This window comes from Elephas maximus, chromosome 10 (assembly GCF_024166365.1).
Source record: "Elephas maximus indicus isolate mEleMax1 chromosome 10, mEleMax1 primary haplotype, whole genome shotgun sequence".
Lineage (NCBI taxonomy): Eukaryota > Metazoa > Chordata > Mammalia > Proboscidea > Elephantidae > Elephas > Elephas maximus.
Genome location: NC_064828.1, coordinates 45,448,596 through 45,468,788, shown reverse-complemented (window position 1 = coordinate 45,468,788; position 20,193 = coordinate 45,448,596). Strand labels below are relative to the sequence as shown.

General features: G+C 38.7%; 1 protein-coding gene across 12 annotated transcripts in view; it reads right to left on the bottom strand.

Moving 5' to 3' along the window:
- Positions 1 to 20,193, bottom strand: part of NPAS3 (neuronal PAS domain protein 3) — a 966,848-nt gene that overhangs the window by 771,936 nt on the left and 174,719 nt on the right. The window contains exons 1-2 of one of the 12 annotated variants that reach the window (XM_049897602.1): positions 10,751 to 11,536; positions 10,066 to 10,204 (exon numbers count right to left, since the gene is read on the bottom strand). The exons of the other annotated variants lie outside the window; for them this stretch is intronic. Of the exons in view, the coding sequence (XP_049753559.1) occupies positions 10,066 to 10,115 (50 nt within the window). The 5' untranslated portion in view covers positions 10,116 to 10,204; positions 10,751 to 11,536. Of the gene's footprint in view, positions 1 to 10,065; positions 10,205 to 10,750; positions 11,537 to 20,193 lie in introns of those variants that run through there. 12 annotated transcript variants of the gene reach the window in all.

The window sequence follows — 20,193 nt, the reverse complement described above, 5'->3', positions numbered from 1 at the left end:
TTAAGTATTTAAGATGGACTCCTTGGGGTCTACAAAAAACACAGAGATCCTTTTTCTAGAAAGAGCCTCTTAAAGTCTCTAAAATAGTCTTCAATTTACAAGTCAGGGAGCTAAACTGTGAGATTTCTCCATAATAATGAGTTAGGCCAAATTGTCAGACAGATGCAGGTCACCTTCACAACATTTTCCATATTTGTCTTCATTCTAGGTCACTACCTATAGAAACAGTCAGAATTCCCATGAAACCAAATCCCATATGACTGCATATGACTGAGAGTGATAACCATCTCATAGAAAAATTGCAAAAAATTCCTTTCAAAGTTATTTTTATATTCAGATAACGCATGTAATAATTTCTAAATAATTTCTAAGGTACTTTTTTTAATTCCACCTCTCTAGTTAGACTCTAATATTACACAGGATCACACACAGTTCTTTTCCTAATCACACTTTTTTATCCTCCCAGAGAAGCTGGTAGCACATCATAATCTCAAATTCACAAGAGAGGTGTCTTAGAACATCGGCATTATATGTTCATCTTCTGAACTTTTATACATTATCTATAGTTGTAAGCTCACCTTCCGTCTGCCAGTCTGTCATACTGTAGTGGCTTCTGTGTTGCCATGATTCTGGAAGCTAAGTATCTCAAATATCAGCAGGGTTACCCAACATCAACAGGCTTCAACTGTGTTTACAGACTGAGATAGACTGGGAAGAAAAGCCTGGCAATCTACTTCTAAAAACTAGCCAATGAAGACCTTACAGATCTTAAGAGAATACTGCCCAACACAGTGCTGGAAGATGAGCCCCACCAGGTTGGAAGGCACTACGTAATGGCCTCAACAGTGGACTCAAACATGTCAACGATCACAAAGATGGTGGAAGACTCATCAATATTTTGTTCTGTTTCACATAAGGTCTCCATGAGTTGGAGCCAACTCAACAGCAACTAACAAAAACAGTCATTAAGGACTGAGCAGAAGTTGACAGGGTATGTACCCAATCCTTCTTTCCCCACTGATAAACCTCTGGGAAGACTAGCCTGGACTCATTCCATCAAACTCCTTGCTACTCTGTCCTTAAAACTCTGAAATCTAGTTTCTAATACTTTTACTTTTTTTTTAATCCTTTTACTGCATTACAACGTTTTTCCCAAATAACACTCCAACTGTCAAAGCCAACAGCCTTTTTTTCAGTCTCAGACTTCAGAACCTTTCTCCACCCCTTCATAATATTATCCTTTTAATATACCTAAAGCACTTAGAACACGGACTAGCTCATGGTTAGCACTCAGTAATGTTAGCAATACTACTTTTATTTGTTCTTGAAATTCTATTCTATCCTGTCTTCCTTGGAAGAGTGATCTTTATCTTCTTCCATACCTGGTTGGTTTGTTGTGGTCATGAATACCTACCTCCTCCCATCTTCTAAAGTCAGCTTCTCCACAGTCTCTTTCCTCAAGCCTTTGTTCATTTTATTACACATTTTGGCATCTTTTAACGACAGCATTGTAACCTACCCTAATACACCTATACTCTGTAAATGTTGCATATTCCATTGACAAGAGTCCTCTTTTATATGAGAAGCTGTTACCTTAATTTCTTGACTTGTAATGTTGCTTGGCTTTCTCCTCAGCCATTATGAATGTCAAAATGGATTCTGTCAATAAGTAGAGTTTAATATGAACATCACACATAAGGTAAACCCAAAATATGACTACTAAAAACTCTCATTGCTGCAGCATTTAGTAAACGTAAGACTCAGACAGTAGAGGAGGTCCTCATCTATCGACTGCATTTGTGTAATCATCTCTCTCAATCATTATTGATGACTCTTGTTTAAGAAGTATCCTTTCAATCATCTAGGAAGTCTGTCAAATATCCAAGTATTCTATAAGTACTGTGCAGTATAGTGAATTACTTAATATGGCCCTTCTGGTCATGGTCTTTGTGACTCACACAAAATGACTAAGTGGGACTATGCTAATAAAGTATGTGGAACCTGTGATGGTTATGGTTATGTGTCAAGTTGGCTACGCCATGATTCCCAATATTGTATGGTTTCCTCCATTTTATATGTTGTAGATCCTGACCTCTACACGTTGATGAAGCATGATTGGCGTAGGGTGTGTCTTGGGTTGCAGCCTTACAGGAGTCCCACCTTTACTCAAATTACCACTACCCTGGAGTGTGGCCTGCATCTGAGGTGTCTGTGTGGATGCCCTGGTAGGGCTCTCTCTGCATGGGGACCCCACATCCAGTTCATGATCAACTGACCTCTGGTTCTTGGGACTCCAGCCAAAGGCCTACTGTCTGACTTGCCAATTATGGGATTCATTGGACTCCATAGACCCCTGGGCAGAAGCCTGTCGTATGACCTGATCCACGAGCTTCTGCAACCATGTAAGCCAGCAGCTTGTGGTCTGAACTGCCAGTTTGGGTTTGTCAGCCTCTGCAGCCACGTGGGTTTGAAGAAGCCCATGCCTGACCCACAAATTTGGTACTTGCCAGCCTCCACAACCGAATGAGTCATTTCCTTCATAAGATTCCTGAGTTTTGTGAGAAGTTGCAGAGAACCCAAACATGAGAGGGAGAGTGTTGATGGGGGAGGAAGAAGCTGATTTGAGAGATGATGGAGTGGTACAGCAGTCTGGAAAAGCTAGACATTTGGGACATCTTTAACTTCCACCTCATAGGAACCAGCTTTGTGCTGATCCTTATAAAAGGAATCATTCATTTATACTTTAATAGCATATTAGCATCTCAGATTCTTAGAAGCACAGCATTTTTCTGCTTGAATCCATAGGCATTTGTTTTCAAATGCCTTTCAGCGTACGAATCTCAGGAAGCACAAGAAATGTGTTGAGTAGCATAAAAAGTTAGGAACTGTGCAGGCCATCAACAATGTATTGTTTCAAGCTGCAAAGTAAATTTAAACTAAACTTCTGTCCTGGGAAAACTGTACAATAATGATGGAATATGGTTAGCTCATGGTGGATATAAATTTTAAAGTGAATTGGTTTGCTTTGCAAATTATTACAACAAAGTTTATTTAAGACGGCAATAGGGCTATTTTGAAAAGAAACCAAACTAGCTTCTTTATAAGAGTATGATGGCTAAAAAGCCAGTTACTAAGCTATTGTTTTCCTTTTCACACTCACCCTTCTACATCCTGCCCTGTGATGCTGGGGCTGGGCTCTGCCATAGGGGGCTCTGAAGGGAGGCCCGCAAGGCAGAAGGAATGAGAACTGACTTGCTCTCTGTGGGCTTCCTGTCTGGTTCCATTGACCAGTTCCTTCCTGCGGCAGCAGCCAAGTTCAGTTAGCAGTTTTCCCAACTCATGGAGATCAGCCTCATCACCCGTCCCTTCAGAGACACCAGCAGCACCTGGCCGGTGCCCACAACGCCCACCCAGTGGCTGAGTTTTCAGGTTCATGGGATCCTTCCTTTAAGCTTCTAATTTTAGTAATTCCAACCAATTCTCTTGTCCCGCCAGCCTCAGAGGTAGTAGACACTTTTGCAGCTATTATCTTTCAATTAGAGCCCTGGTGGCACAGTGGTTAAGAGCTTGGCTGCTAACCAAAAGGTCGGCAGTTTGAATCCACCAGCCACTCCTTGGAAATCCTACAGGGCAGTTCTACTCTGTCCTATAAGGTCACTATGAGTTGGAATCGACATGATGGCAACGCATTTTTTTTTTGTTTGTTTTGGTTTATCTTTCAATTGTTATCTCCATGATAAGTCAGTGTTCTCTTTTTAGTTAACATAACAGCTAGTTAACAATTTTTTAAATTCTCTCCATTCAAATGGCTGGCATGGTTCCTGTTTTCTGTTTGCATTTACTGATGCAGAAATGTATATAGTAGTCATTTCCATTTAAGTTTAAATTTGCCAAAGTATGACCTAATGATTATTAATCATGTAAGACGCTCCAAAAAAATTAAAAAGGCGCTGTGTTCAAAAACGTTAGGAAAACAGCATATTACAATTCGCCCAAAGACTATACCGTGTAATTCCACAATGAGCAAATTAATGCTTCCAGAAGTCCTACTGTAAAAACCCAATGTTTTTCGAACTCAATCTGGAAACTTTGTTTTAAATACCTCCTACTAATAGTGTGAAACTTGGGTTCTATAGGAAACATTCTGGAAACTGCTACTGTTACTTACTCATCACATTCATTTTACAACCTTGGCAAATCACTTTATACTAGATACAGGCAGATCATACATCAGTAATGCATAAAAATATGTAGGATAATTCAGACTACTTAATATTTTTCAGGTATTTAAATAAAGGTATTATATATACACATATATATAATCATGATTAATATATGTGTATATGTATGAAATGTATCTCTAAAACAGATATTTGTTAAAGAAGTTAGACGTTAAATGGCAAACAAGTAGGTCTTCAAATCACTTCTGTTAAACAGAATTCCCCGTTCAACATAATATATTGTAAGCATATCATCAAAAATGTTATTAGTTGTATATAAATTTTTGTATGAGAGACTGACTTAATTTGTAAACTTTCACTTAAAAAAAATTTTTTTTTTTCACTTAAAGCACAATAAAAATTTTTTTAAAAATGCTATTGCTGTGAGCTCTTGACTGAGACATGAAAGCAGTCTTCTTACAGAGGACTGGTATTAGAGTTGAACTTAAATGTTGTCTACTTGTATTTATAACTATTAAAATCGACATCTGAATTACAGATAAGTTATGTGTGCGAGGGCTGTATGTAAAAATGAAAAAGATTTGTGTACTTTCATAAACAGCACCGCTACACAATGTTAAAGCCCATCACAGCTTCATCTGCACTCAATAAAGTACCTGAAACAAAGTCAGCTTTGTCATTACACTCTCACCACAAGAAATCCCCAAATCGTTCAAACGTGTAAATAAACATGGAAGACCAGCTATATACCAGGAGAATGACATTACTTTTGCAGCATCCAATGAGCCATTTTACTGAAGATACAAACTATACTGGACTCTCTGTTCAATAATTCGTAGGTATAGCTAATAACTAGGTATCCTGTAGATTTCATTCTGAGAAATTTAATTCCTACAAGTCATAAGAATAGCAGTAAAGGTTTTTAGAGAATACCTACTACGTGGCAAGCATTGAGCTAGGGTTCTTCATATAGTATTTTAGGTCTTTACCAAAACAAAAAAGATAATACTTGCAAGCTTAGTTGTATCACACCCATTTTACAGAAGAGAAAACTGAGGTTCAAAGGTTGAAAAACTTTCCTCTAATTACCCAGTTTCTATTTGCTGGAGTTGGAATTTGAAACTACATTCCAACTTGTTTGTTTAGAAAGTACTTTTTTTGTGACACAATCCTGAATTCACGCGGATCTTTAAAATGGCAAATGATTGCGGTAATACAGAGATGTTCCAGTGCATTTCCAAATTGGTTCAGGCAATGCGTTTCTTTATTATGACCAGGGATAGTTTATTGGACTCTGTAATAAATCAAATCAGGACTGTAAAGAAAACAAGATAAAACAAAATCCTCTTCACAAACACATAAAAAAATAGTATAAGTTTTACTCTAACTTGATCTTTGTTAGATGCGATCACATAAAACACTCCACCAATAGATATGACAAATGCACTTTATATTTCAATGTGTCAAACCATTTCAATGCTCTGAAACTATGTTGAAGCTGGCAGGCAAGCAGACTATATTAAATTTTTCTCTGGAATCGACTTCAATTCTAGACTGAATTATTGGAATTTTAGTGACCCTAAAAAAGGCTGTCAGAAATGATATTCAACAGAGTTTTCAAATCTAATGCTCTATTACAATACTTCACATAAAATAATACAGTTTCAATAGAAACAAACCCAGTCAAAAACAACATTCTATTTGTTCTTATAATTTTGCACACATTTTGTTACTGATTTGTCACAGCAGATTCTTAAATGTATTTTTTTCTTAAAGAGAAAATTCACAGGCTGTATTTTACAATTCAATAGTTTTTTTATGGATATAATACAGTTATAATATTTGCCTAAATATTGCCCCCCCCCCCCTTTTTTAAGATGCATAAGCACAATAAACCAGTGGTTAATAGCTATTAGCCGGCCAGGAATTTTCAAGACTACTTTTGTTTTGTGGTCTGTTTTTTATTGGTTTCCCTCTCCCTGCCCCCTGACATAGAACAAAATTGTCTTAAGTGATTTCGAGCAAAACAAAACCAGTTACGCTAGGAGTCTAATTAGCCATCAGTGAATGGGGGGATGGCTTAATACCTTTCTCTAGTTCTAGAAGGAAGACAGGGATCTTTCACCACATGGAAGTCCTGAAAACAGAAATTTACAAAGCAATTCAAATTTGAATTAATTATATTTTTCTACTAAGAATTAAAAGTACATTGTGTGTGCCTCTATGTGTATCTATATAATCATCACTGCTATTGCTGCTCAGTACTTAATGGAATACCAATACCATATTCCAGTCAAGAAACACTAAATCTCAAAAAGTACTCGTATAAGGAACTTGGGAATTAAAATGGAAAGCCAATTTGCTAAGTTAGAAACCTACCCTTTTTAATTTTGCAGAGTGTATTTTTTCATGCTGCATGAAGCCACAGCTGGATCTTTGGACTATCCAGCCCTAAGACACAGAGGAAGGAGTCAGAAGAAACTCATAGTAAAGACTGCAGCTCAAGAGGAAGCCTGGTTCAACTGGTAGCTACATTCTGGTAAACAACAGGGAGCACCCATCAAGCAGCCTTTACCCTGACCAAAAGCACCAGAGAGACTGACAATACAGTGGCTGGTGCCACTCAAAGGGAAGTGATAGCCAAGGCTCCCACAACCTACGCCTGGAAGTAAATGCAAGTATGGACAAGTCAATGCATATCTACACATTTTCAGATGGACCATTTTAAGATAATCATTTTACTCATAGCGTTAAGGGAGAAAGTCAACCTTTCCTAGAAGTATTCAGAAATGAAATGTTCAGAAGTCCTATGCTATTCCTGGTTCTGTAATATTTTATTGTGTGATCTGAGGCAAGTTGCTTAGACTTTCTGTGCATTACTTCTGAGGTAAGTATATATTAGTATCTGCCTCTTCAAATTATTTCTGCAAATGAAATGATCTTTAAAGCACACAAGATGATTATTATCATTACCCTGTACTTAAAGGTAATAGCTTTTCTCCTCATTTTAAGGCAGGTCTCCAGTGGCGTTCTGAGGTACAGTCATATTCACAATTTTTCAAAAGCTTCCAACTGATTAGCCATCTACTTCAGTGGGCTGATGATTTGTTTTCCCTTTTATGTATCTACTTATCTTGATTGACAAGACATCTTTGATAGATAGCAGTCCTGAAAATCTCACTCTAGTCCAGTGTAGCATCAGCCTGACTCACAAACCTGGGATGAACTCAAACTGAATTAGAAACTTGGATCTGAGCTGCTGAGTTGGCGTTCGGAAGCTGCAGCTGCACACTGACTTCACACGCTGCTCAAGGGCTCCAGGTATCAACCCCAAAGCAATTACAGTCCATGAAAGCATCAGATGATTTCAATGACCAGAAATGTTGATTGAAATAATTATTAATACAGCTTACCAAAAAAAACAAAAAAAAACTCAGTAGTTAGAAAAAAAGCCACAGGAATCTAACTGACCAGTTTAATTTCTTCCACCTTTAAAGCAAGGCTTAGGTGAAAACATGAAAAATTTCTATATGTATCTTATAAAATGTTTCCTAAATTTTTACAAAGGAGAAGAAAAAGTCTATTTTGGATGAGTGTGTTACATATAAGTATAAAGCAGTGTCTTCAGTAAGAATGTGGGTCTTGGATTGATCTTACTAAGAACAAAAAGAGGTCATTCAGTCTAGGCTTTCCCATCTCTAGAAAAGACTGCACTAGGTGCTATCCACCTTTGGGTGACTTTGTTTCATGCTATTCTTATCGGCAGCTGCCATCGAGTCTGTCCCGGACTCACGGCAATCCCATGCACAATGGAAGGAAATGCTGCCTGGTACCTTGCCATCCCATGATTGGTTGTCGATCAGACCATTGTGACCCATAAGATTTTCACTGGCTGATTTTTGGAAGTAGTTCACCAGGCCTTTTCTTTCTAGTCTGTCTTAGTCTGGAAGCTTTGCTAAAACCTATTCAGCCTCCACTAACGGATGGGTGGTGGCTGCACATGAGGTGTACTGGCCAGCATTCAAATCCAGGTCTTCCACATGAATGGCAAGAATTGTACCAATGAGCTACCACTGCCCCTCGTTTCATGAAACTATTTCATAATCACAATCAAGAAAGTCAATACACCTTTGATAGCCAGGCTTCCAGGAAGAAGCAACAGACATTCCTCTCCATCTAAGCTTCAGTCTTCAAAGTAACTCAAATGGGAATCATCTTGAAAGATACCAGTCATGGAAACTAGTACAGATCTCTCAGTCTGGCTTATGTCATTACAAGATTATTTTCTAAATAAGATGGTGGTGGTCTTTCTGGAATGCAGTTTTGATCAATTTTTTTTCCTTAGTAACAAAAAATGTTCAGTGTCTATGATTGCATTGTAAACAGAGCACCAATAGGTACAACTAGAACTTGGGATTTATCAACATTATTTTATATTGGTTGGTCCTGTAATTCATCCACATATTCACCTAGTATTATCTTAGTCATTATAACAAAGGGTAGTTTTTGCTGTGCCTTAGCAATCCATGTATCTTTTTAAAACCAGGTAGAAATAACCAATAAATACAAAATAACCAGATATAAAGTTTGGAACATGGAGTAAATTCAGAAATGAACATGTTGCCTTTTGTAAATCTGAGAAAACAAATGGCAGATTGTGTAAACAGCCACCATCATGGCAGTTGCCTGCTATTTCTTACGCAGTTTTCTCATCTTTAAAATGGAATAAAAGGTCATACTTCAGAGCTTCTGAACATAATATATTTCTTTCAAGGAGCATTAAATCTTATTAAGTGACAGATTGAATTGTCACTTGGTTACATGTTTAATGTGATTATTTGCAAGAAAAAAAATTCTACAAGTTTTTTTTATCTCAGCATTTAACAAACATGGATGTAATCCAATCTACATGTTGTTGTCATTGGTGATTTTTAATCTTTGTATTTCTTATATAAACATACAGATTACTGAAAACACACACACACTTCCCCATGGCAATACATCAGATGTTCTCCCACACCATAAACCCTTTTGGTACATTCCTACATTCCTAGGTTGCTTACCAAAACCTTCACCACCAGCGACAGACCCAACTCCCACTCTCAGTGCTGACACGTTTAGTGAATACATCTCCGTATCTTCATAAACCAAATTGCGTCTGGAAAGTCAAATAAACTAAAGAAAATGGGCACCATATTTTTTTAAATCTGTCCCAAGTGCAGAACATATTCAATTGTCTGATAAATTGATTAAAATTGGTGCCACTAGAATTGAGTCACTGAAGAGTTTATATCTGTCACCACATTAACTGTGTCATGTAGCAATCGCACCTAATGAACCTAATGTGACTCATGGCCATGCACCACTTCCTCTCAGAATCAAGTCTAAATGTTCCCATGTTTGGCCAACTGGCATCCAACACATTCTCAGCAGAGGCAAGAAGGCCACTAAAGTTTCATCCTGGCCTCTAGCTAATATATTTTGATTTCATGTTTTTCCAAATGTAAGTTGTTTACACTAAAATGTTCAGCAGCTCTTAAAAGAAGAAGAGCCACAGAAGAAGTCTGTGGTTTCTTTTTAACAAGTTCACTGCACATAAAATCCCTACAACTCACTACAGTGTGGTTGAAGAAGAACCTCAAGTAAGATTAATCACAAACACAGTAACTTACGGTCTTCTCCGCATATGAGCTGAAATGGAATCGTCCTCTCAAGGAGAAGAAGCATGGACGTAAAACAAGAACAAGACTTTGAAAAATCACTACAATACATCAATAAATTTTTGGAGTGATACTAAAGCCATAGCGTAATGCTCAACTCTACTTGATGTTCAAGGACCTTGTTATAAGTGAAAGTTTTAGAACAAGGTCTTTCTGATACTTACAGAAATGAACTCACCATCCACTGCGATGCAATGGTCCCATTATAGTGCATCTGCAATGTAGCTGATACCCATTAGATAATTTACACTGTTCTGTAGTTTTGCGGCTCTCCTTTTGGGTTCCTTGTTGAAGACAGATTTCCTAAGGTTTTAGGGGTAAACACAAGCTCATTTACACAATAGCACATGTAAATTTTGGTGAGTTTTTTCTTTTCATCCCTGTTTAACAGTTTACCCTCTCTCCTTTCTGCCACTCAGAATCTCCCTGCACAGTACTGACCCTGCTGCACATCTTCTCTCACTGAGCTAAAAATGTATCACCTAGGCCTTCCACAGAGCCAAACCAGCTGTCACTGAGTCAATTCTGACTCATGGCAACTCATGTATGCCAAAGCAGGACTGTGCTCCACAGAGTTTTCAATGGCTGAGTTTTTTGGAAGTAGATCACTAGGCCTTTCCTCCAAGGCATCTCTGAGTAGACTCGAACCTCCAACCTTTTGGTTAGCAGCCGAGTGCATTAACCCTTTGTACCACACAAGAATTCCCTTCCACGAAGCAAGCTCTCATTTAAAGGAAAAGGAAATATTACCATCATCCTTATTCCTGCCTGCTCAACATAAAAGTCTCTGCACAAAATGATTCTTTGTTTCTACACATGGATGCTACTCCAACCACATTCTTCACTTACCCAGACACTCAATACAGCCAAAGCTCTGCTCCTCCATGACTGGGTAGGGCCGACCTCAAAATAAATTTTAAAGTCTAAAGGTAGGGCAGCTAAAGTCTCACAGTGCAAATAAATCACACCAACACTCTTTCTTTGGCAACATCTTTAAGGACACCATTTCTCTACAAATGATCATCACTATAAATGGTATTTATCACCTTTTAACTCCAAGGGCACCAAAGGTTGTGAAAAGTCTAAACGCACAGAGTAAATTCAGCTGAGCAATAGCCTTACTCAAGTAAACTGGGCGCCAGAATAATACACAAAACAGGTCAGTATTAAAGGTTGATAGCACGTTTGCATGGTGAAATGACAGAGCTCTCATGTCCAATGGCTTTCAGGTGAGATCTTCAGATAGGCAAGAAGAGGACAAGCAGACTAGGTTCTAGACTATGAAAGCTCCTGAGAAAGTAGAAAACATAGCAGTCCTACCGACCTATGGCCAGTCAATATACATGGGAAACTGGGGCTCATTTCCTAGGTCAACTTCATTGCTACAATAAATTCTGGTTTTATTTCCTCAGTGTGAACTAGGCCAAAGACATGGATGGAAAGGTTCTACTTGTCAATGATGCTTGATTTTCAGGACCACTGGTACAGGACATGCAGTGGTCACAAGCACCACATTTCCAACGTTACCAAAATTTTCATACACCGAACACATTCTTCACCAGGTTTTGGTATTAATGATTTTATTCTAGCTTAAATCCTCATAAATCTATTGCTACTACCATGATCTTGTTTAGAAGAAAAACATGCCCATTTGCAAATAATTAGATAAAATACGTACTAAATAAATGGCTGCAGATTTCTAAACTGAAAGATAATTTATCACATAGAAATAGCCTATGTTTACACACACACAAATGGAGAGGGTGAGCAGTTATCTAGATAAACCAGATAGAGGGAAGAGGTCAGAAACATGCATATAATTGAGGGAAGTTTTCTGCTTGGGTTTGAATCAGAACCTGTCTTAGGAAAAGTCTCAGGTGCACAGGTTCTGTCTTCTGGATCCACCTACTTCCACAGTCAGTATCTTCTTTCCTCTCTTCTTCCCACTCCCACTTCCAGCTGTGACGGCAGCAGGAGCTTCATTGTATGCATGTGTCCTGCCTATTTAGATAGTCAAGAGCCTCATGCTGTTGCCTTAACTCTTGTCTTCCTAGATGGTACCCCAATAAAAATAATACCAGCTACCATTTATTGGGCACTTAATATGTGCCAAGTATTTTACGTGGTTTTTCGCTTAATCCTCTCTGGAGCCCTGGTGGCATAGCGGTTAAGAGCTCAGCTGCTAAACAAAAGCTCGGCAGTTCAAATCCACCAGCCACTCCTTGGAAACCCTACGGGGCAGTTCTACTTTGTCCTATAGGGTCGTTATGAATCAACTCGACGGCGACGGGCTTTATTTTTGTATTACAGATGAAGAAGCCAAAGTTCAAAAGGTTAAGCAAGAGCACACAAATAACAACTGGTTAACAAATGGCAGAGCCATGATTTGAACCCAGATGCTCCTGAGTCGAATGCTTAACCACTGCTGTATACAGTTGTACACAGCAAGGTGGTTTCTTCAGTCTTCTCCTTCCTCCCTCATTCACCACTCCAAAATCAATCCTTACTTGTGCACTACTACATTTTATTCCTACCTAGTTTGTGCTTATTGTTACAATGGGAAGCAAGTTTGTAAATATATCTACAATAAGGCCCTAAGAACAGGTGGCCATATGACTGGAGGGGACAAGACTAAAGGAAAGGAAAATAATTAGGTTGATTCAGGCAAGAAACGCTGATGACCTGAGCTTGGTTATGGCAGTGGGAACAAAGATCTGCGTAGATTTGAGAACTGTATTTAGAAGGTAGCATCATTAGGAGTCCCTGGGTGGTACAATGGTTAAGCACTCAACTACTAGACAAAAGGTTGGTGGTTCAAACCCATCCAGAGGAACCTGAGAAGACAGGCCTGGTAATCTGCTTCCAAAAAGCCATGGCCTTGAAAACACTATCAAATAGTCATAGTCTGCACATATAGAGTCACTTCAACAGCAACTGACAGCAACGTCATCATCATTAGAAGATAGTGCTCACTGAATGTGGGTGTGAGAGACAATGGAGGACGGGGAGCTGGGGAACAAGAATGATGTCTCAGTTTATAAATTGTAGAACTGGGTGAACTGCAATAGAAAACGGGGAAAAAAGAACAGTCTTGAGGGGGAAGCTAAAGAGTTGAATTTGTGGTGGTTGGTGGTTGCTCCTGGTTGTTGGACATTCATTTATTCCAGGCCATTGAGTATGGCTAAGGCTCGACAGGCAGAATTGAGGCAGGGACATACATTAACATGAGTATTGTTGGCTCAAACTCCATAATGTAACCTGGACGCTAATTTTAGATACTTTTTCCACTAAGAGCGTCAAAAGGGTCCACTGGCAACATGCTTCCTGTACCTGACCAGTATATCATTTACCTGACTCTAAGGAGGCAATTAAAGGGCCCTGGTGGAGCAAAGGTTAGGTGTTAAGCTGCTGCTCATGGAAAGGTAGGTGGTTGGAACCGACCAGTGACACCAAAGGAGAAAAGACATGGCAATCTGCTCTCATAAAGATTACAGCCTAGGAAACCCTACGGGGTAGTTCTCCTCTTGTCCTATAAAGTTGGTATGAGTCGGAATTGACTTGACAGCACAGAACAACAACCAGAAGGAAATTACTTTAGAAATATTATTGCTAACAGTAGACCCCAGTTTAAAGACACGATAAAAAAAAAATCTTTAAAAATACTTCCTGAAATCAATTTGGCACTTCCTTAAAAAGCTAGAAATAGAACTACCATACGATCCAGCAATCCCACTCCTTGGACTATATCCCAGAGAAATAAGAGCCTTTACACGAACAGATATATGCACACCCATGTTTACTGCAGCACTGTTTACAACAGCAAAAAGATGGAAGCAACCAAGGTTCCCAACAATGGATGAATGGATAAATAAATTATGGTATATTCACACAATGGAATCGATAAACAACAGTGAGGAATCTGGGAAACATTTCATAACATGGAGAAACCTGGAAGGCATTATGCTGAGTGAAATTAGTCAGTTGCAAAAGGACAAATATTGTATAAGACCACTAGTATAAGAACTTGAGAAATAGTTTAAACTGAGAAGAAAACATTCTTTTGTGGTTATGAGAGGGGAGAGGGAAGGAGGCAGGGTGGGAGAGGGGCATTCACTAATTAGATAGTAGATAAGAACTACTTTAGGTGAAGGGAAAGACAGCACACAATACAGGGGAGGTCAGCACAATTGGACTAAACCAAAAGCAAAGAAGTTTCCTGAATAAACTGAATGCTTCAAAGGTCAGCGTAGCAGGGGCAGGGGTCTGGGGACATCTAAACATCTGGGGACGGTTTCAGGGGACATCTAAGTCAACTGGCATAATAAAATCTATTAAGAAAACATTCTGCATCCCCATTTGAAGAGTGGCATCTGGAGTCTTAAATGCTACCAAGTAGCCATTTAAGATGCATCAATTGGTCTCAACCCACCCGGATCAAAGGGGAATGAAGAACACCAAGGACACAAGGCGATTATGAGCCCAAGAGACAGAAAGGGCCACATGAACCAGAGACTACATCATCCTGAGACCAGAAGAACTAGATGGTGCCCAGCTACAACCGATGACTGCCCTGACAGGGAACACAACACAGAACCCCTGATGGAGCAGGAGAGCAGTGGGATGCAGACCCCAAATTCTCATAAGACCAGACTTAATTGTCTGGCTGAGACTGGAAGGACCCCGGTGGTCACAGCTCCCTGACTTTCTGTTGGCCCAGGACAGGAACCATTCCCAAAGCCAACTCTTCAGACATGGATTGGACTGGACAATGGGTTGGAGAGGGATGCTGGTGAGGAGTGAGCTTCTTCGGTCAGGTGGACACTTGAGACTAGGTTGGCATCTCCTGCCTGGAGGGGAGATGAGAGGGTAGAGGGGGTTAGAAGCTGGCGAAATGGACACGAAAAGAGAGAGTGGAGGGAGGGAGTGGTCTTTCTCATGAGGGGGAGAGTAATTGGAAGTGTGTAGCAAGGTATATATGGGTTTTTGTGTGAGAGGCTGGCTTGATTTGTAAACTTTCACTTAAAGCGCAATAAAGATTATTTTTTTAAAAACTTCTTAATTGACATGTGTACTATCAGCAAACTCTTTGTTCCACATTTTTCTAATAAGGTTTTACTACTTTCAGTTATTGTTCACGTGTTGCCCTCTGAACATACTCTTTGTTTAAAATATATCTGCACTCTGTCTTCTAAATTATGTATTTTTAAAGGTAAGGATTTGTAACTTCTCTTTCTTAATAATACCTGCTAACCATCCTAGTAACAAGTAAGCCTAATTTTTTTTTTATTTAATAAATTTTGTAAGTGAGAGAAAGACTATACAAGGAAATGCTTCAATTGGTAAATAAGCAGAAATGCTCAATTGTTAGATATTGCTGTGTGTGCACTCACATGTGCATATGTGCCTGGGTCTGTGTGCATGTGTGTGTGGTGGTGGCATATGTATGAAATCGATTTAAAAAAAAACTCTTTGCCATTGAGCCAATCCCAACTCATAGCGACCCTACACGACAGAGTAGAACTGCCCCAGAGGGTTTCCTAGGAGCAGCTGGTGGATTCAAACTGCCAACCTTTTGGTTAACAGCCGGGCTCTTTACCACTATGCCACCAGGGCTCCAAAATAAAAATAGATCTAGAGTCTAGTTATTTCAGAAAGAACTAGTCATATGGTTCTGAATACTCCCTTACTAGGAACACCACATTACAATTTATTACCTTACTGATGACCTTTCAAATATAAACAACTAAAACCAAACCCACTCCCATCAAGTCGATTCTGACTCATCGCACGCCCCTGTAAGACTGACTAGAACTGCCCCATAGGGTTTCCAAGGCTGTAAATCTTTATGGAAGCAGATTGCCACATCCTTCCCCCATGGAACAGCTGGTGGGTTCACGCCGTCAGCCTTTTGGTTAGCAAGCAAGCACTTTAACCACCATACCACCACCGCTCCTTTTCAAATGTAGTAATAAAGAATTCAGTAAATCAGAATAATTGATAATTCAGGGTCATCTGAAGTTCAGCTTCACATTATCTAATAATGTGAAAACATACACATCAAGGTAAACATTTACCTTCATAAGGAATGATATTTTTCATTGCTTTTGAAGTACCCATTTATAATCATAGCAGAAATAACAATGTAACCAGAGGCCAGAATTTTTAGGCTATTATTCTGGTGAAATTAAAAATCATTCCCATATTTATTAAAACTGAGCCAAATGCTTACACTGCAAAATTTAGGTCAGGAGACAATACGCACTGAAAGTAATGGGTGTTTTAGAGCTTTCACTAATTCAGACTGACTGGCAAATCTTCCAGATGATTCATATTAGTGAAGTTTTTCTTTATATAAAATTCCCCAATTAAATAACATTATGCCCTGGTGGTACAATGGTTAAGAACTACCACTGCTAATCAGAAGGTCAGCAGTTCAAACCTACCACCTGCTCCTTGGAAACCCTATGAAGCAATTCTACTCTGCCCTATAGGGTTGCTATCAGTCGGAATCAACTCAGTGTCAACAAGTTTTGTTGTTTGGGTTTGGGTGTTTTGGTTTTATCTTTGCTTCTCAATAACTGAATGAGAAAGATAGGTAACAGTTTACCAAAAATTCTATTTTACTTCCTGCAATATAAATGTAGGTATTTTTCAAGCTATATTTGGGAGGTAGTATCATTAGAAGTTCCTGAGTGGTGCAAAGGTTAAGCACTCAACTACTAGCCTAAGTAGGTGTTTCTATTACAAATAAAGCAATAGGTGATACTAATATGTACCGAGAACCTTAAGAAATAGCTGTCGATATAAATTACTGACATAGCTTAGAGCGCTTTTTTTTTTTTTTTTGCTCTAGGTGAGATTAAGTCTTAACAGTAAAATTATTATGACTAAAATTTTTCAAAAAGAGTGGCTCAGTTAATTAATGGGTCAGGGAGAAGCCTCTCACTCCTGCAACTCTGTATCTTAAATTTCAGGGAAAAAGAATTTCCTTCTCAGCATAGGAAAACCTGCTTTCATGTTATTTAGCCACAATTTAGAACGATTAAGATCGCCTAATAGGAAGGGGCGAGACAGAGGTCACCTGTAAATAAAATTACCCCCTTCTTAACCCAGAGAAAAGAGCCATTTTTACAGCAAGCATTCTTGCAGCATTGACCACACCAAGCATTTCACAGGGTCAAAGAAGTGACTCAGGATGACTCTAATTTGTGGAGCTACATACACTTGCCTCAAAATATTTAGAGATCCTTAACAGTATAACTTGTTGCCGTCGAGAAAATTCCTAAAACTGATTCACTGTTTTTCTATAGAAGCAACACAATAGAGGAAAACTTAGATTTTAGAAATCCAACCCCCTCCTCAGTGGAGTGTTTCTTTTTTTTTTTTTTTCCTCCCCCAGTTTGGGCCCCAGTAGTCACAAACGCAAGAAACTGAGCGCATATGCCAGGTAAAGGTATAGCCAGTGCTCACCTACCAGGACTTTTTTTTTCTTCACATTTATTAAAACCGTGTAAAACTGGTTATTCAGAGATACTGCAGGTAGGTACATGCAGAAGTACATAATTTCTAAATATCAGTTCCCCCCATTTTGCTTTTTCCCTACAATAGGTTCCCAGCTATTCAGTGGGTTGAATTCTGAACATCTTATATACCTTTATGCATTCTTGTATTGTAGTTGGTTCTCTTCAAGTGTATTTCTTGAGCTAGTTGTAAATACTATTATCATTTAATTTCAAGTAATTCCCTTTTAGAAAAGAATTTCCTTTGGTTTTTTTTTTTTTAAAGCGTGTTAAAACTCTTACATAAACATCACCATTTCCCAGCGCCACTTCTTTACGTTCAGACTGTATTTTTATTTTATTATATGTAATATATAATTTTAAAGCGAACGTTCTCAACCTAGGTTTCACAGGGTCTATGCAAGGGATCCCCAAGTCTTAAGAGTCTCTTGAAATAACATACAGAATTTTAAAAGTAAGCAAAATATGCAAACGTAGTAATGTTAAGATACCCACTGCTTTCATCAGAATTTTAAAAGGCTTTAAAAGAAAAATTGCTGTTGAGTCGATTCTGACTCATAGAGACTTTATAGGACACAGCAAAATTGCCTCATAGGGTTTCCAAGGAGTGGCTGGTGGATTTGAACTGCTATCTTTTGGTTAGCGGCCCAAAAAAAGTCCTCAAATTTAGTACCAAATGCATTAGGACACTGAAACATTACTGCATTATGACGCTAATTTATACTGGAGCCCTTGCCAGAGCTAGGCAGAATCACAGGGCTAAGAGTTGGGCTGAGTAGTACTGGTGTCCTTGAACTTCTGTCAAGGAGCACGTGCCGCATTCTCAGAGTTGGGTGGAAGGTAGGGGCTTACTGGGGAACCCTCCATTGTTCTAGGCAGAACTTCAAGATCTGAGCTTCAGTTGACCTGACTTTGCCTATCAGGGCTTTTATGTACATCAGAAAAAGGTTCCTTAATGTTTTCTCTCTCAGGACAGATCTAGCTCCATCGGTATAGGGCTTGACTATGGGAACACAGACTGGATTTCAGTCCCCACAAGCCCCTCAGCTGGGCATCTTTGTGTAGCACACAAACTTCACACTTGTCTTTGGTCTCAGATAATTTAAAGAATGAGAGAAAACGTAACCTCACACGAGTTTTAGTGTCCTATCGCTCTCAAAGGGGAGACAGTGCCAAACCTACATGGATTCACTGATTTTATTTCTCAATTAGGCTCACATGACAGTCTGGTCTACACCAAGTTGGGTAAAATATGAAAAAGCTAGTTTGATACACTAGTTTACTAGTTTTATTTTCTTGCTTTTTATTTTAAGAATAGATTTAATTTTGATTGTGTAGACCCGATCTTTGGTAACATATTCATATATTATTTTATAACAGTAATCATAAACAGAGCCTTAAAATTAGACCTAAACTAGAGTCTGTGTTGGCCCACTTGCTGGTTTTTGAATGAGTGTCAGTTTCCTAAAAAGTTTATCATAAGCATTAAAATAGCTAGGCAAGTGACCAGTACATTACTGGCACAACCCGTTGCCACTGAATCGATTCCATCTCACAGCAAGCCTACAGGACAGAGTAGAACTGCCCCATAGGGTTTCAGATGGTGGATCTGAACTGCCAACATTCTGGATAGCAGCCAAACGCTTAACCACTGTGCCACCAGGGCTCCGCAGTGGCACAAAGCAAGTAGCTAATAAATCATAATCAGTAATGTCAACATCGTCATCACCATCATCTTCGGATCAGTCAATCAAATGCCTACCATTTCTAATTGAACTGTCTCCAATGCTATATTAAGTGTGAAAAAAAATTGGTCTGTATAAAACTAAAATTAAAATTGGGGTTGAGGCTACACATATGGTAACCTAATTTATGTTGAAGGCAATCGTGCAGTGCAGTGGGCAAATGAAAATACAGGCTCAAATGGTTCTGGATTAATTAGATATCCCTATGGACCCCTAACTCATCCCATACACAAAAATAAATTCCAGATAGATCACAGATCTAAAGTTGTTTAAAAGAAAATATGAGTGGATATCTTCTTGACCCTAGAGTAGACAAAGATTTCTTAAATAGGATACAAATATTTCTTAAATAGGAAAAAATAAATTGTATTTTATCAAAATTAATCATTTCTGTTCATATATAGACATTTAAAAGAGTGAAAAAGAAAGATACATTGGGGAAAATGATATTTGTATCCAGCAAGTGCAAAGAGATTTGTATCTGAAATATATAAGAACTCCTACAAATTGTCCAAAAGAAGGTAGATAATCCAATAGAAAAGAAAATAGGCAAACACTTGAATAAGTGTTCACAAAAGCTGATACTAAATGGTCGATAAACATCTGAAAAGGTATTCATCAATAAAAAAAAAAAAGACACAAGTTGACTCTGACTCATAAAGACCCCAGAGGACAGAGTGGAACTGCTCCATAGGGTTTCCAGTGAGCAGCTGGTGGATCCGAATTGTCCGTCTTTTGATAGCAGTCTTTTGATAGCAGCCAAGCTCTTAACCATTGCATCACCAGGGCTCCATTCAACATCATTAGTGATCAGGAAATTACAAATTAAAACCACGATGCAATATCTCTACACACCCACCAAAAGGGCTAAAAATGAAAGAAAACAAATGACAGCAAGGACAAAGAGCAACTGGAATCCTCTACTGCTGGATAGGTGTGTTAACTTGGTACAACTACTTTAGAAAACTGGCAATAGCTACAAGAGATAAGCATACACATACCCTATAACTCAGCAACTAGACACCTA